The sequence below is a fragment of the Quercus robur genome, chromosome 4 (assembly GCF_932294415.1).
Source record: "Quercus robur chromosome 4, dhQueRobu3.1, whole genome shotgun sequence".
NCBI classification, from domain to species: Eukaryota; Viridiplantae; Streptophyta; class Magnoliopsida; order Fagales; family Fagaceae; genus Quercus; species Quercus robur.
In genome coordinates this window covers 18,039,478-18,053,088 of record NC_065537.1, presented here as the reverse complement: position 1 = coordinate 18,053,088, position 13,611 = coordinate 18,039,478, and the positions used below count along the sequence as shown (strand labels likewise).

The following is a 13,611-nucleotide window of genomic DNA, read 5'->3' as shown; positions in this document are numbered from 1 at the left end:
CTAACTAGGAAACTTCTAATACATAAGTACAAGGTGGTGTGTATATTAGCATTGATCAATACAGTACACTAGAGAAAATTAATGGTGAAAAGCACATTTTAGTCCCTACATTTTCAGGCGATTCCCATTTTAGTCCCTAAATTTTATTTTTACTGCTTTTAGTCCCTATCTTGAAAAACGCTTCCGTTTTGGTCCCTGCCGTTACTCATTTAACAGAAATATCCTACGTAGCAAACGGTCCAACAGTAAATGCTGACGTGTCTATTAAAATAATATTAAAAAAAGCCACGTCAGATAAAAATAATATTAAAAAATGCCACGTCAGCAATTTAATTTTTGAAAAAAGTCAAGTCATATAAAAAAAATATAAAAATTTCTAATTAAATTTTTTTCCTTTTTTTTGGAAGAAGATGAAGAACATTCCAGGAGATGTTTCCCATTCCTCTTTCTCTATTCACAGTTCTCCATCTCTCCCTTTATATCTCTCTTCTATGTCTCCCATTCCTCTTTCTCTATTCACAGCATGTTTTGCTCATCTATCTCTTCTCATCTGACTAAGTTTTGGTTGGATCGAATCGGTGATTGCTGGATTTTAGCGGTGGCGTTTCGATGGTGGGTTTCGGTTGTGGAGTTGAATCGGTGGCCGGCTTTGGTGGTGGGTTTTTTTCGGTGTTTGCTGGGTTTTAGTGGTGGTGTTTTGGTGGTGGGTTTCAATTGTGGAGTTGAATCGGTGGCTGGCTTTGGTGGTGGGGCTTTTTCGGTGTTTGCTGGGTTTTAGTGGTGGCGTTTCAGTGGTGGGTTTCGGTTGTGGAGTTGAATCGGTGGCCAGCTTTGGTGGTGGGTTTTTTTCGGTGTTTGCTGGGTTTTAGTGGTGGCGTTTCAGTGGTGGGTTTCGATTGTGGAGTTGAATCGGTGGCCGGCTTTGATCCATTTAGTGGTGGATTTTGGTTGTGGAGTTCAAATCGGTGGCCGGCTTTGGTGGTGGGTTTTTTTCGGTGTTTGCTGGATCCATTTGGTGGTGGGTTTCGGTGCTTGCTGGGTCTGTTTGGTGGCTGGGTTTCGTTGGTAGCCGGGTTTTGGTGGTGGCTGGGTTCTGTTTGATGTGGTGGTGGTCGTGTCGGGTTTCGTTACGCTTTCTCTAAGATCTTATTCAGGCTTCATTGGGTTTGGTTGTGCATGGAGGCCGAAAATCTGGGTTTGAGTTTTGTGTTTTTTGTGTTTGGTTTCAAAGCATAAGAAAATCTTGTTGAATGTTTGTGTTTTGTAAATTTTTATGGGCATATCTTTTTATTTTGTAAATTTGAGTGATTTTATGGTTTTGGTTGCTAAGAAAATGCAAGAAAAGAAAAGTAAATTTTTAATTTTTAATTTTTAATTTTCTGGGCAAGCTTAGTTGGGGAAGAAAAATGAAGAACAAGTTCTTCATGTTCTTCCAAAAAAAAGGAAAAAAATTTAATTTAACTAATTTCTTTTATTTTTTTAAAAAATAATTAGGTTAGAAATTTTTATATTATTTTTATCTGATTTGACTTTTTTTCAAAAATTAAATTACTGACGTGGCATTTTTTAATATTATTTTTATCTGAGTGGCTTTTTTTAATATTATTTTAATAGACATGTCAGCATTTACTGTTGGACCGTTTGCCACGTAAGATATTTCTGTTAAATGAGTAACGGCAGGGATCAAAACGGAAACGTTTTTCAGGATAGGGACTAAAAGCGGTAAAAATAAAATTTAGGGACTAAAATGGGAATCGCCTGAAAATGTAGGAACTAAAATGTGCTTTTTGCCATTGAATACATGGTACAACCATGTATTAGTTTGAATTTAATTAAAAGCTGTACCTACATAACTAACTTTGTTATAGATAGTGGAGAGAAGTTGCATATGTTACGATCTAAGTTTCATATAAAGATATAATTTAATGTTAATTTTTCATTCCCATCTGTTAATTAAGCTAGTAATGGGCCCGTGCAATGTGCTGATAATGCTGTAAGGTCATATGTGAGAAGATTATACATTATATTCCAAATATTTTAAAGTAATAACATTAATTAATGTTGCGATAACATGAAGAAGTTTTTGTTAAATTAATGATGTAATACAAAATTAAAGGGATGAAGAATTTAGACTATAGAGTAAATTAGAAATTAGTTATTATGTGGTGTAATAAGTTGATTGTTTGTTTAATCATAATTTTTGTTACTTTAATGCATTGGAGTTAGCATAATTGTTTTTAAAAATATCATATTAATGTTTAGTTGTCTCATGAAAGGGAAATTATTGTGTACTCCCGAAATACCATAAATGCGTACTCCCTCCTCTCACATGAATAGTGGGTCCTACTAATTAAATTCATGGTGAAACCCACCATTCATGTGAAAGGAGGGAGTTCGCATTTATGGTACTTCGAGAGTACCTAATAATTTTCCCTCGTGGAAATTTCATATTTATAATGCCACATTTATCCTATTGAAGTATGATAGTGGTAGATTAAATACTTCGTAAAAATAGTAATATCATACTAATAGAATTTTATTGTAATCCAAAATATGTAAAGAAGGTAAGGTGGAAAGCCAATTGAAAAATTATTCTAACAAAGCACCACATGACAGATCGACATGTTCTCCCACATGAGATTTTTGTTTAGTTATATAAAATCAAAAAGAATTCATATATATATATATATATATATAATTAGTGCACACATATAGATAATTAATATGTGTATTTACTCTATTGACACATTTAATAAACTAAAAATTTGACATAAATGCAAACTTCGATGAGTTCCTAAATGAGAGAGTTTTAAGGAATATGTCATTTGGCAGAATCTTAGGGCCCGTTTGGTAGAGTAGTTTGAATAATGTTATTTGTATTTTTTTGAAATACATGTGGGTGAAAAGTGTATGAAAATACATGTAATGTTGTTTAAAAACTGAAAACATATTACTAAAATGCTCTACCAAACGGGCCCTTATGCTCTCTCACATGAAATCTCTGCTTTTATATATACTAGTAATGGCCCCGCGTGATGTGTAGGTAATGCTGTAAGCTATCATGTGAAAAGCTAATATAGAATGTTCAAAATATTTTAAAATAATAATATGAAGTAATGTTGTGTTAGTGGTTTTTGTTAAATTAATGATGTAATACAAAAATATGGGGATGAAGAATTTAGACTATAGAGAAAATGTTGCATAAATTAGAAATTAGTTATTATGTGATGTAATATCTTCTCAAAAAATGTTGTGTAATAAGTTGATTGTTTTTTAATCTTTTTTTTTTTTTTCTGAAATTTTTAATCATAATTTTTGTTTCTTCATTGGCTTGGAGTTAGCAAAAAAAAAAATGTAATTTCATGTTAATGTTTAGTTGGCTTATGGAAATATCATCCAAAATTTATGATGTCACGTTTATGTTATTGAAATATGATAGTGGTAGGTTAAACACTCAGTGAAAATAGTAATACCCTATTAATAGAATTTTATTATAATCCAAAATATGTAAAGAAGTTGAGATGCCACATGACAAAACCGCATAGTTTCTCACATGAGGTTTTTGCTTTCTTATATAATTTTTATAATTAAAAAACCATATAAAATACTTATATATATATATATATATATAATTAGTGCATAGCTATAGATAGTTAATGTGTATTTACTCCATTGACATATTCAATGAACTAAAAGTTTTACATAAATGCAAACTTTGATAAGATGAAAGCCTGAATAAGAAAGCCTCAAGAAATGTGCTATTTGACAGAACCTCATACTCTCCCAGATGAGGTCTCTACTTTTATATATACTAGTTGTTGACCCATGCTCTGCACAATTTTTTTTTTTTTTTTTTATTTATAAATTTTGTAAACATTATAAGTAGGCAATATTATAACAATATTAATTATTTCTTATTGTTATATAAGTATTTATTATACTTTTACTTTTATAAATATTTACTTTTATATATACTAGTTATTATTTCTTATTGTTATATAAGTATAAGTATATCTTATTTTACTTTTATATAAGTATTTATTATTTTTTGTAATCCTATTTTAATGTGGATGAATTTTTTTATCTCCTTGAAAATATAAGTTGTAAATGTCAAAATGTAAGAAATTATTAAATGTACTTGAGCGTTAGAATTCTAAGTGGTCTTCTTACTTAATAGTATAATGTAAAGTAGTCAATACCGTATTGGAGACCATTTTAGTTTAGCTACAAAATGGGGAAAAAAAATTGGTATTTATGTATGCTGGTATGTCATTTTTTATTTATTTAGATAAATATATAATCAATTTTTTTATTGTCAATTTTTTCTTCATTTGAGCGTTGGATTTATTTCTGTTTTTTAAAATTAGTTATATAATAAAATTTACTTTATGTTTTCTTACGCAATAGATGTAGTTTTCATCATTGCTGGTTCCACAATAGTTAGTTTGTTTAGTACAATACTATTCTACAAAAAAAGAAAGCTGGCTCTTTTCTTTAATCATCTTCTTTTGTTCAGAATCGTCATGCTCAGTCAAATAACATAAAACTAAGTATAATCTGATCAAAAAATTTAATTAGAACTTATAGGTCAAGCTAACAGACAAAGACCAAGCCATTAGCCATGTCTTTCACAGTTGTCCTTCTGGTACTTCCAGGTCTCAGCCGGCAAAGGCATGCCAATGAAGAAAGGAAATTTCAATTCCACACGCACATTCAAATATTGACCTTAAACAAAGAGAGTACGAGTTGCTTATTTAGTGAGATCAACTTATAAATTTTTTTTTGATAGGAAAGATCAACTTATAAATTAATACCTAAATTTTTTAGAGTCGTCTTTTTGGATAGGGCAGGAAATTAGCAGTAGCGCACTAAAAATAAAACTTTTGAAAACTAAAAATAAAAATTTAGATAATTAACTTCAACGTTTAACAAAATTTAGATAATACTAGTTTCATCACATGGGCTCCACATGTGCAATGAGCCTTTTATTATTATTTTGAGTTAAATGTAATTTTTTCAATTTGAATTTATCTATTATTAGTGAGGTTATACATGAATGAATTTTTAAGAAACTAAAATTTAGGATTTGAAAATAAGTAAACTGCTAGTTTAAGTGTGTAAGATATATTCAAATAAAGAGTCCTAATTTTTAGAGAAAAAATTTTATTGGGTATTTTTTTTTTTTGAAATATAATTTTAACTCTATTTTTAATTTTTAAAAAATAAAAATTATCTAATTAAATTAAAAATCATAACTAACTTGTTGAATTCTTTTAATATACGTAAAAGAGATAAGAGATAAATATCATTCCACGCACCCACTATATTTTGAGGGGGTATGACAACCCTTTAAACCTTGACCCTATGTTTTACATGTCTTAATCTTGGCCATTTATTTATTTTTAATGGAAACTAGTTACCGGATAAGCAGGTAATGTATAAAACCAAAAACACACTAAAACAAACGACGGAGTCTTTTCTTTCTAGCGTTCTTCTCTCCCAAACTGAAAGCCTCTGGTAGTAGAAGTTCTTCTTCTTTTACCGGTGGCCCAAGAGAGAGAAGGAATCATCATTCTCTCCTTCAAGAACTCTTTCAAACCTGACAACCCAGATTCTATCTCCACTCGCTTTGCGATTCTTTAGTTGATTTTGTTTTAGAGGTGGAGGGTAGAAACTTAGCTTGGTCGTTGTATACATTTCATTTAATCAACAAAACCATGGGGTTTCTTGTTATATTATTTTAAGCATATTGTCTATTTCTTGTTTAAGGCTCTTATATTGTGCTAGTGCCATTCCCTTTTTTGTGGAGTAATTGCTGGTAGTCATGAGAAGTTATTACTAATTAGGAGGCACCAAGAATATACCTCTTGGAGAATCCATGTTGTCTGACAACTTAGACTTTTGCAGATGATTAAGTATTGAGGGAAAATATCTGGGATGATATATGATATTTTTTGAAGTATTTCACTTCTCTATCTTGACCAAGACCTATTTAGAATAGGCTTAACATATGACCACAGCATTTGTGGATTTTACTCAAGTAAATCTTATTGTGTTGGGTTGTATCATATGGTTTATGATGGAGAGTGTATACCGGGTTTAAAGTCCTGGTGCCAGGATCTTGCTCTTTGATAACAAAAGGCCAGTATTTGTCTATGTCACTATGTCTTGTCTGTTTTTTCAGATGATTAAAGTGTTGGGATTATGAGATTTTTATTAAATATTTGGCAAATTTTGGAACCAGATTCACACATCTGATTTGTTGGGAATAACGTTTTTGTCACAATGAGTATGATTATTGCTCACATATTGAAGGATTCTTGAAGTAACTTGGTATTAATGTCCCAACCATTTTTATCGTTAGGGCTTTGTCCTTGATGATATTGGCTCCATTCTTGAGGGTGGAAAAGTTATAACAACCAAATGATATTGTCCTTGAACTTCACTTAGTTGTTTATCTTCCTTTTTTTTTTTTTTTTTGGTGATCTCTTTGGTGCTTTGCATAAGCATAAGTTTGTCCTCAAGATCCCTCCCCTAGTACTTGTGTTTGCAGTTTCTCTTAAATAGAAAAGTAAATAAGATCTTCCCTGCCTATAATTTGGGTTTTTTGGAGAGATTTATCTCTAAATCTTTCAGCTGAGTCTTATTCATTTGGAATTTCAACTGTTTGGCCCTTCAGAAAGGAAATTGAATCTCTCTATTCGTTATACAATCTTATTTGCATTACCTAAGAAGTTGATTATGACACCCTTTTAAAGAATTTCATAGTAAATAATTTTTAAGCGTATGTGTTTTGTGTGTGGCAGGGCACAGGTTGTGGGATGGCCACCAATTTGTTCCAAGTAAACACTTTCACACTCCTTTATGTGATAAAATTGCAGGCTGTGAGAAAATTGCAGAGAATGCTATTAACCTTCACTGAAGTACTCTTGGCTGCAAGTAGAGCTGCCACTGCTGCCAATTTGTAATCTTACCTATTAGTTTTGGCTCCAAGATTTAATTATGTATGCAAAGCCAGCTCAGATAATCACGAGTAATCTATTCTAGTTAATAAACACACACACACATGCACATGAGATGCCATAGATGAACTCAATTTATGTAACATCTTACAAGGTCTGATGACTAATTAAATTTAAGTACTTAAATACTCGGTCAACCAAATTCATGTCAAGATAGGAAAAAGATTGGTTTCCACAAAATTCTTTTCAATGGCAATCTTGGATTAGAACTAAACTTGGTTAAGTGATAGAATCACATCAAAGAACATGGAAAGAATCTATAAACATACACGTTATCAAGTTGAGTAAATCAGAAATAGCCTCAGTACAGAATAAGGCTATTTCTTGTAGGGACACTTGTCGATTGATCATTGGATACTGCATATTCCTTGGTCTGTCACTTATTTCTTGGAAGATAAAGAAGTAAACAATTGTTTCAGGTTCATCATCGAAGGCAGACTATAGATCAGTAGTAACTATTTATCATGAGATCACTTGGTTTAAACAACTTCTGGCATACCTTATTACAGATTAATCATATCTTGCAAGAACAAGGTTACCATATTGAATCTTGATAGACTCAAATCTTGTCTTCCATTAGTGCACAAAGCACATAGAGATTGATTGTTATAACTGCTGACTTATTCACCAAATCACTTGGCCAATCACGTGTTGGGTGTAATGAACATACACTCCATCTTGAGGGGTGTGTTAAGGAAAGTATCTCCACTAATATCACTAGAAGTCAACTACAGAAACCCCCTTCACTGAAATCTCCTCCTTCGATTGTGCTATGGTCATCTAACTCTAAGGACCATATTTAGCATGTACTCACCAATGTAATTGTAGGAATGTTGGGATTTTGTCTGAGGAATTCATTTATACAAACACACTTCCTGTAACAGAGCAGCAGTATGTAGAAAAATAACATAAACCATGGAAGTAGACTTTTAAGTGTCAAACCAAGTTAAAATCAGTCTCAAAGCTAAACCAGGATCCAATAAGGCCAACCTTTTAGTGATTGAGATGTGACCATGCACCAAAAGACCCCAACAGCCCCCAGAAATTCATAGCGTTTGACTTACCATCAATTGTTAGGACAAGGATCAATCTTAAGTAAATGTGTACCAATTGGAGTGCAGTCCCACTTTTATTAGAGCTATTTGTTGTACTTTGAAGTAAAAGAGTATGCCCTATCATGGTACTGAGTGAGTTCTACTGCAATGTTTTTCTTTCAAAACTATTAAATCTATCTATTTCATTAGTAATACTTCATTTAATATTTAGTAATATTTGTAACTTCATTTAATATTTAGTAATATTCGTACGTAGAATTAAAATTACAAATAGATATTGTCAACAACTTTCTTCATATTCCTTTAAACTTCGTATTTAGTTACTATACAAATTTGTAAACTTAAATTCATACAGGCTCATTTGTACTAACAAGCACATGAAATACATGTACTATAAAGATTGGGAGATGCCAGATGTATAACTATTTATAAATTTTACAGCTACACAAAGAAAACAATAGCATATTCAAGCACATGATCGTGTTATATATCGTGGTTGGTTAACTTTGATCAGATATGCATCATGCTACTTACTATATGTAGGCCACACTGTGCCAGAAATTTACCACACCAGGCTTTGGTGCAGTAGGATTCAGGCTTGCTTTGATGGAATTTGTGATATCTCTACTAGTATTTTGTGTAGGGACTGAGGTCTTGAGAAGAAAGGTGCATGATCAGAACCTTTGAGCCAAAAAACCTGTTCTGGGGGATTTGTCTTTATCATGTTCTCCTGCAGAGCAACTGGTATGACACAATCTTCATGAGTTCCGATATAGAATCGCAGGACAGAGCCATAATTCACATCAGAAAGTGAGAGTTTCTCTACAACTGGTGCAAAAGGGATTGGCCTCATTGAAACTAATGACAATGCAACATCCTGGACATGGAGAATTAAAACTTAATCTCCGGCATTGTATTGATATCACACTCTTAAATTAGACCTGGTCCAAGAATGTTTAATTCAAGCAGTAATGACAATATTATAAAGATACCTTAGCAGGACTTTGATTGAACAAGAATTCTTTCACCAAATCTTTGTCAAGATCTATAGCAGTTGGAGGCTGATCTTTCCCGTTGGTGTACAAAAATATCTGAGCTTGTTGCATCAGATCATTTGAACCTGTCTGTTATAGCATAGATTACCAGTTTTAGAAAAAAAACCAGTTACATAAATCTCATGCTAGAAAATAATCTTTGGAACATTGGACTTCAGAGCTTCCTTCATACTTAATTAAATCCTATGCAGCGAATTTGATATAATAAAAAATGTCAAGGATTGAAACTTAACAAACAATATATTCAAGAGTGTATTTCATAAAAATGAGGCATCTAAGTATATACAGATCTAAAATAATTAAGGTTAGGTATATCCTCTCCATTTCACTAGAAATGGTGGAAGTACATTCCATAGTTAAGATTTCATCACTTGGATCTAATAGTGTATAGAGTGCCATGTAATTTTAAATTTTAAATAGTGCGACACTTGATACACCTTTACATTTTTAACATTCAATCTGAACTATGAAATGGATTCATTTCAAATGAAGAGGATCATTTTACAGATTAAGGAGGCATATAAACCTGAAGTCACTTGGAAAATAAAATGAGGTTTCCCTTGTTACAGTTATGATTTATGAATGAAACCAAAGGTACATGAGTTCAGTATTATTCTCTCTTTTCTTTCCCACTTTTTGAGTCCAAGAAATTATAGAGTGAAGAACAACCTGTTGGGAAAACATATCAAGGGAACTCTGCCCACTACTCAACATTGCTGCAGCTATAAAAATTGCTTTTGAGATTTTAGATGGAAACAACTCCATTACATATGAAATACAAGCACCACCAAAATCATGTCCCACCAAAATCACCTGCATTTAAAAGAAAAATTTTAGCCCCAGTACATCTAAATGGAAAAATTTACCAACATTACTACTACTGATATGGATAAAAATGGCATAAAGATGTTAAAATTGACATATTGTGGATAAACATATGCCAATGCTGAATTTAGTTTCAATCATTTCTCCCACAAAGCATATTAGGGATCAACATATGTCAATGCTGAATTTAGTTTCAATTATTTCCCCCATAAAGCTCGTAAGTTTCTTATTTTTATAAAGGCAGGTGAATTTTACCAGAATATTTTGTCCACCTGAATATATATATATATATATATATATGAAATTACAGATAGAGAATAAATAAAATATAGATATACTAAATTAAAGTGCAAGAAAGTGAGAATACCAAAAATGATTATTGTTTAATCATCCCTTTTCTGTATTAGTTATCTCTGTATAAGATAACACCAATATGAGGGTCTTATCCTTATAAATTGCAATTGAGAATAACAAACCAACTAACCAAGACCAACTAATCAAAGGCATTGGCAATTTTTTTTAATACCTTATAAGCATATATGAATGTCAAAAAATATTAGTGCACTGTAATTTCACATTATTATTCTAGCATAGATTCAAAGAGAGAGCAAAAAACCTTTTCTCCATCTCCAAGTTTCTCTAGCATATCAGTAAGTGGCTTTACGTATTGTGCAAGACTCGTAATGCGGTTTGTATCAAATGTATGAATTCCAGAACCTGCTAAGTCAACTGCATCAACTCTATATCCACTTTCTTCCAATAGTGTGATTGTTTTATACCAACACCAAGCACCAAAGCCACCTCCGTGAACAAGAACAAAATGTATGGTTTCCAGGCCATCAGTATTTAGATCCTAAGGAATGGAAATTAACAAAATAAGATGTTGGATGATATATAATTGGAAGAATATACTTTTACTGGATGACATATATATAACCATCATTCTTTCCATCTCCTAATGAACAGCGCTGTAAAAAATACAAAATCAAAGTGATTGTATGCAAGTGTTTGAACAGCATTTTGGGTTAAGATCAATTAACGCATGTATGATAGGCAATTATGAGAAATAGATAACATCAATTTTCCACAAACTCAGGTAAAATGCATCCGCTCCACACTGCCTAACTTGTCCCATTAACCCTACTCCGTGTTCAGTCCACACTTGAAGCCTACATTCAATTGCATACTTTCTAAGTACTGTCTTTTAGTTTCATTTGGTTGTAATCCAAAGATTAGTCTTTATATATATATATATATATATATATTGTAGTAAACGGATTCATTTTTGATGTCACAAGCATTCAAATTGCTGAAAAGGTAATTTTTTGATGGTAAAAAGTAATAACTAAGCAACAAAGAAATATTGCCAAGAAAAATTTACAGCTTCATCCAACTTGCATTCCACTAGAGCATCAATGAAAAATAGTAAATTTAACTGACAGACCAAGAATTGCTCCAAGATCAATTTATTCCTCTTGGGTTGATGCTGTTCAACTAATGCACGGTAAATAATTTTATTTTTATTATTATTTATTATTTTTCTTTTTCTTTTTCTTTTCTGTCTGCAGTATGCATGGTAAAAAAAAGTCTGACATTTGGTAGAACACTTGATTAGGGACAACCTTTTTTTTTCTCACAATTTTGCTATGGTGGTAAATTATGTCGAGAGAATGTAACATTACTTTCACATGAATTCACTATTGACATCACTTTTATTATATACTGATACAACATAGCACAACAACAATTGTGAACAATTTTGTGCCCCTAAACCTATTGAATATGTGTTGCTTAGATTAATCTCAGCCTCTGGATTGCCCTACCATGGGCAAGAGTGGTAATATAGGTAGACTTGTCTCGTATGGCTAGAGTTAGAAGAAATTAGCTTCCTTCAATGTGGCATGAAGGTCATGTAACTTAAGGCAAAAACACAACAAAGATATTGGACTTGACTTTTCCATTTTGAGTCTTCGAATTGTTGAGGTCACTAACTAGTTGCGACTCCTCAACCTACATGTTAGACCACAACAGTGGAATCCATGGATGTTTCCAGCCATCATTTATGAAAATCTTTTGTGAACGTTTGATGTTTGACCAAACCCACTGAATTTAATGGTTTGAGTTGAAATCTAACAAGCCCATGATAAAATGTGTAGTCCTATGACAAATGAGAACTCTTTGCTTAAAATCCTCATAAAAACGTGATGTAATCTAATATCATAGTATATATTAATCCTTTAGAATAAGATATCTTTACCTATGGCTAAAAAACAATCTTTTCAATATATTTTACAAAGGCCAAGAGGTCGCTCCTTGAACTGGTCCGTGTGCTATTTTACAGATTGACCAACTCATTCAAAGACTATTGAGTGAAAAAATAAAAATAAAAAATCAAATTCCTATCCTTTGTTAGGATGGGTTTGGCTTGCATCCAATGCTCTACGTTCCTAGATGCAAAATAGGCATAACATATATCCTAAAAATGCCACATGTCAGCCCGATAGTTCATCCAAAGCACGGGATATAAGTCTTGCCCTACTAGAATAATGGTTAAATGACCATTTACACTCTATCTCATGTCATAAAAAGTTAAAAATGATAAAATTAATATTCAACTCTTTAAGTCCATGCAAAGTATGTTAGGTTTTATAATTAATTTCAAGCATGTTGTTCTATTAATCAAATAATCATAAACAATGTTATCTTCTCTAAGGAAAATTAAATTCAAAGCAACTATATGTACTATATGTTTTAAAGAGAAACTTATATACTGTACGGTAAGAAACTCTATACAAGTATTAGCATATTAGAAAAATACTTAAATACTTACATTTACGATTTACCAGTTCATAATAGCTAGGTGGTGGTTTATCGATCAATTATCATCCACTAGCTTTACATTTATTTGTAAAAAATAAAAAATAAAAATTGATAGTAGTTCAATTCACAAAAAGGAGGAGGAAGAAGAACAAGAAGAAATAAAACTATATTGATGAAAATCTAGACTATACGAAATCTGTTTTCACTTGGGAATACTTATGTTTTTTAGTAAAAGAAGTATAAAACTATGACACAATTAATCATCCAAAAACCATAGAATCCTCATTGTTCCATTCATGAATCAACTTTGAATAGCTCAAAACAAGAATTATAAACACATATTCTCCAGCAAATGAACTCAAGAATCACTAAAAACAAAAAAGAAACAAAGTCAAACCTTGTTAACAAGCTGAAGAGGCTGAATGGGAGAATGATCAGTACGTGACCTCTGCCTAGAACTTGAACTCTTTGGAAGCTTTTTAGGAGCAGCTGTAGGTGGGTACACCACAGAAGTGGATCTGTTAAGGTTAAGGGGTAGAGAACCGTTCTGCTGATGCTGGTGGAAGAGGAAAGCTGCAGAAAGAGCCTGTTGGTGAATGAGAGCATCATCAAACTCAAGCTTCTCATCCTTTTTCTTAGTCCTTTTGGTTGAAGAAGAGTTTGGTAAACGTTTTGAGGGTTTTTTTGTGAAGGTTACGCCCTTGGGAGTGAAACATGCCCATGAGTTTCCCATTTGCTATGCTAATGCATGCAAGTTAGAAAAAGAGGCTCATATGATACCCGTATACATATGTGAATGGAAAGTCTATGCTAGGGGTTTGGACTTTGAAAATG

General features: G+C 32.2%; 1 protein-coding gene across 1 annotated transcript; it reads right to left on the bottom strand.

The window, feature by feature from the left end:
• Positions 1–8,354: 8,354 nt before the first annotated feature.
• LOC126720726 (putative methylesterase 11, chloroplastic) lies at positions 8,355–13,611 on the bottom strand. The gene is made up of 5 exons (XM_050423494.1): positions 13,175–13,611; positions 10,574–10,810; positions 9,802–9,945; positions 9,070–9,201; positions 8,355–8,954 (listed from the first exon to the last, which is right to left on the bottom strand). The coding sequence occupies exons 1-5, from the start codon at positions 13,508–13,510 to the stop codon at positions 8,670–8,672; spliced, it is 1,134 nt and encodes a 377-aa protein (XP_050279451.1). The 5' UTR covers positions 13,511–13,611; the 3' UTR covers positions 8,355–8,669.

Coding starts and splice junctions, on each gene's coding strand:
- LOC126720726 (XM_050423494.1), bottom strand. CDS start 13,510: ATGGGAAACTCATGGGCATGTTTCACTCCCAAGGGCGTAACCTTCACA. Junction 10,811..13,174: donor CTCTTCAGCTTGTTAACAAG/GTTTGACTTTGT, acceptor TCCATTCCTTAG/GATCTAAATACTGATGGCCT. Junction 9,202..9,801: donor TTGATATGTTTTCCCAACAG/GTTGTTCTTCAC, acceptor ATGCTATAACAG/ACAGGTTCAAATGATCTGAT.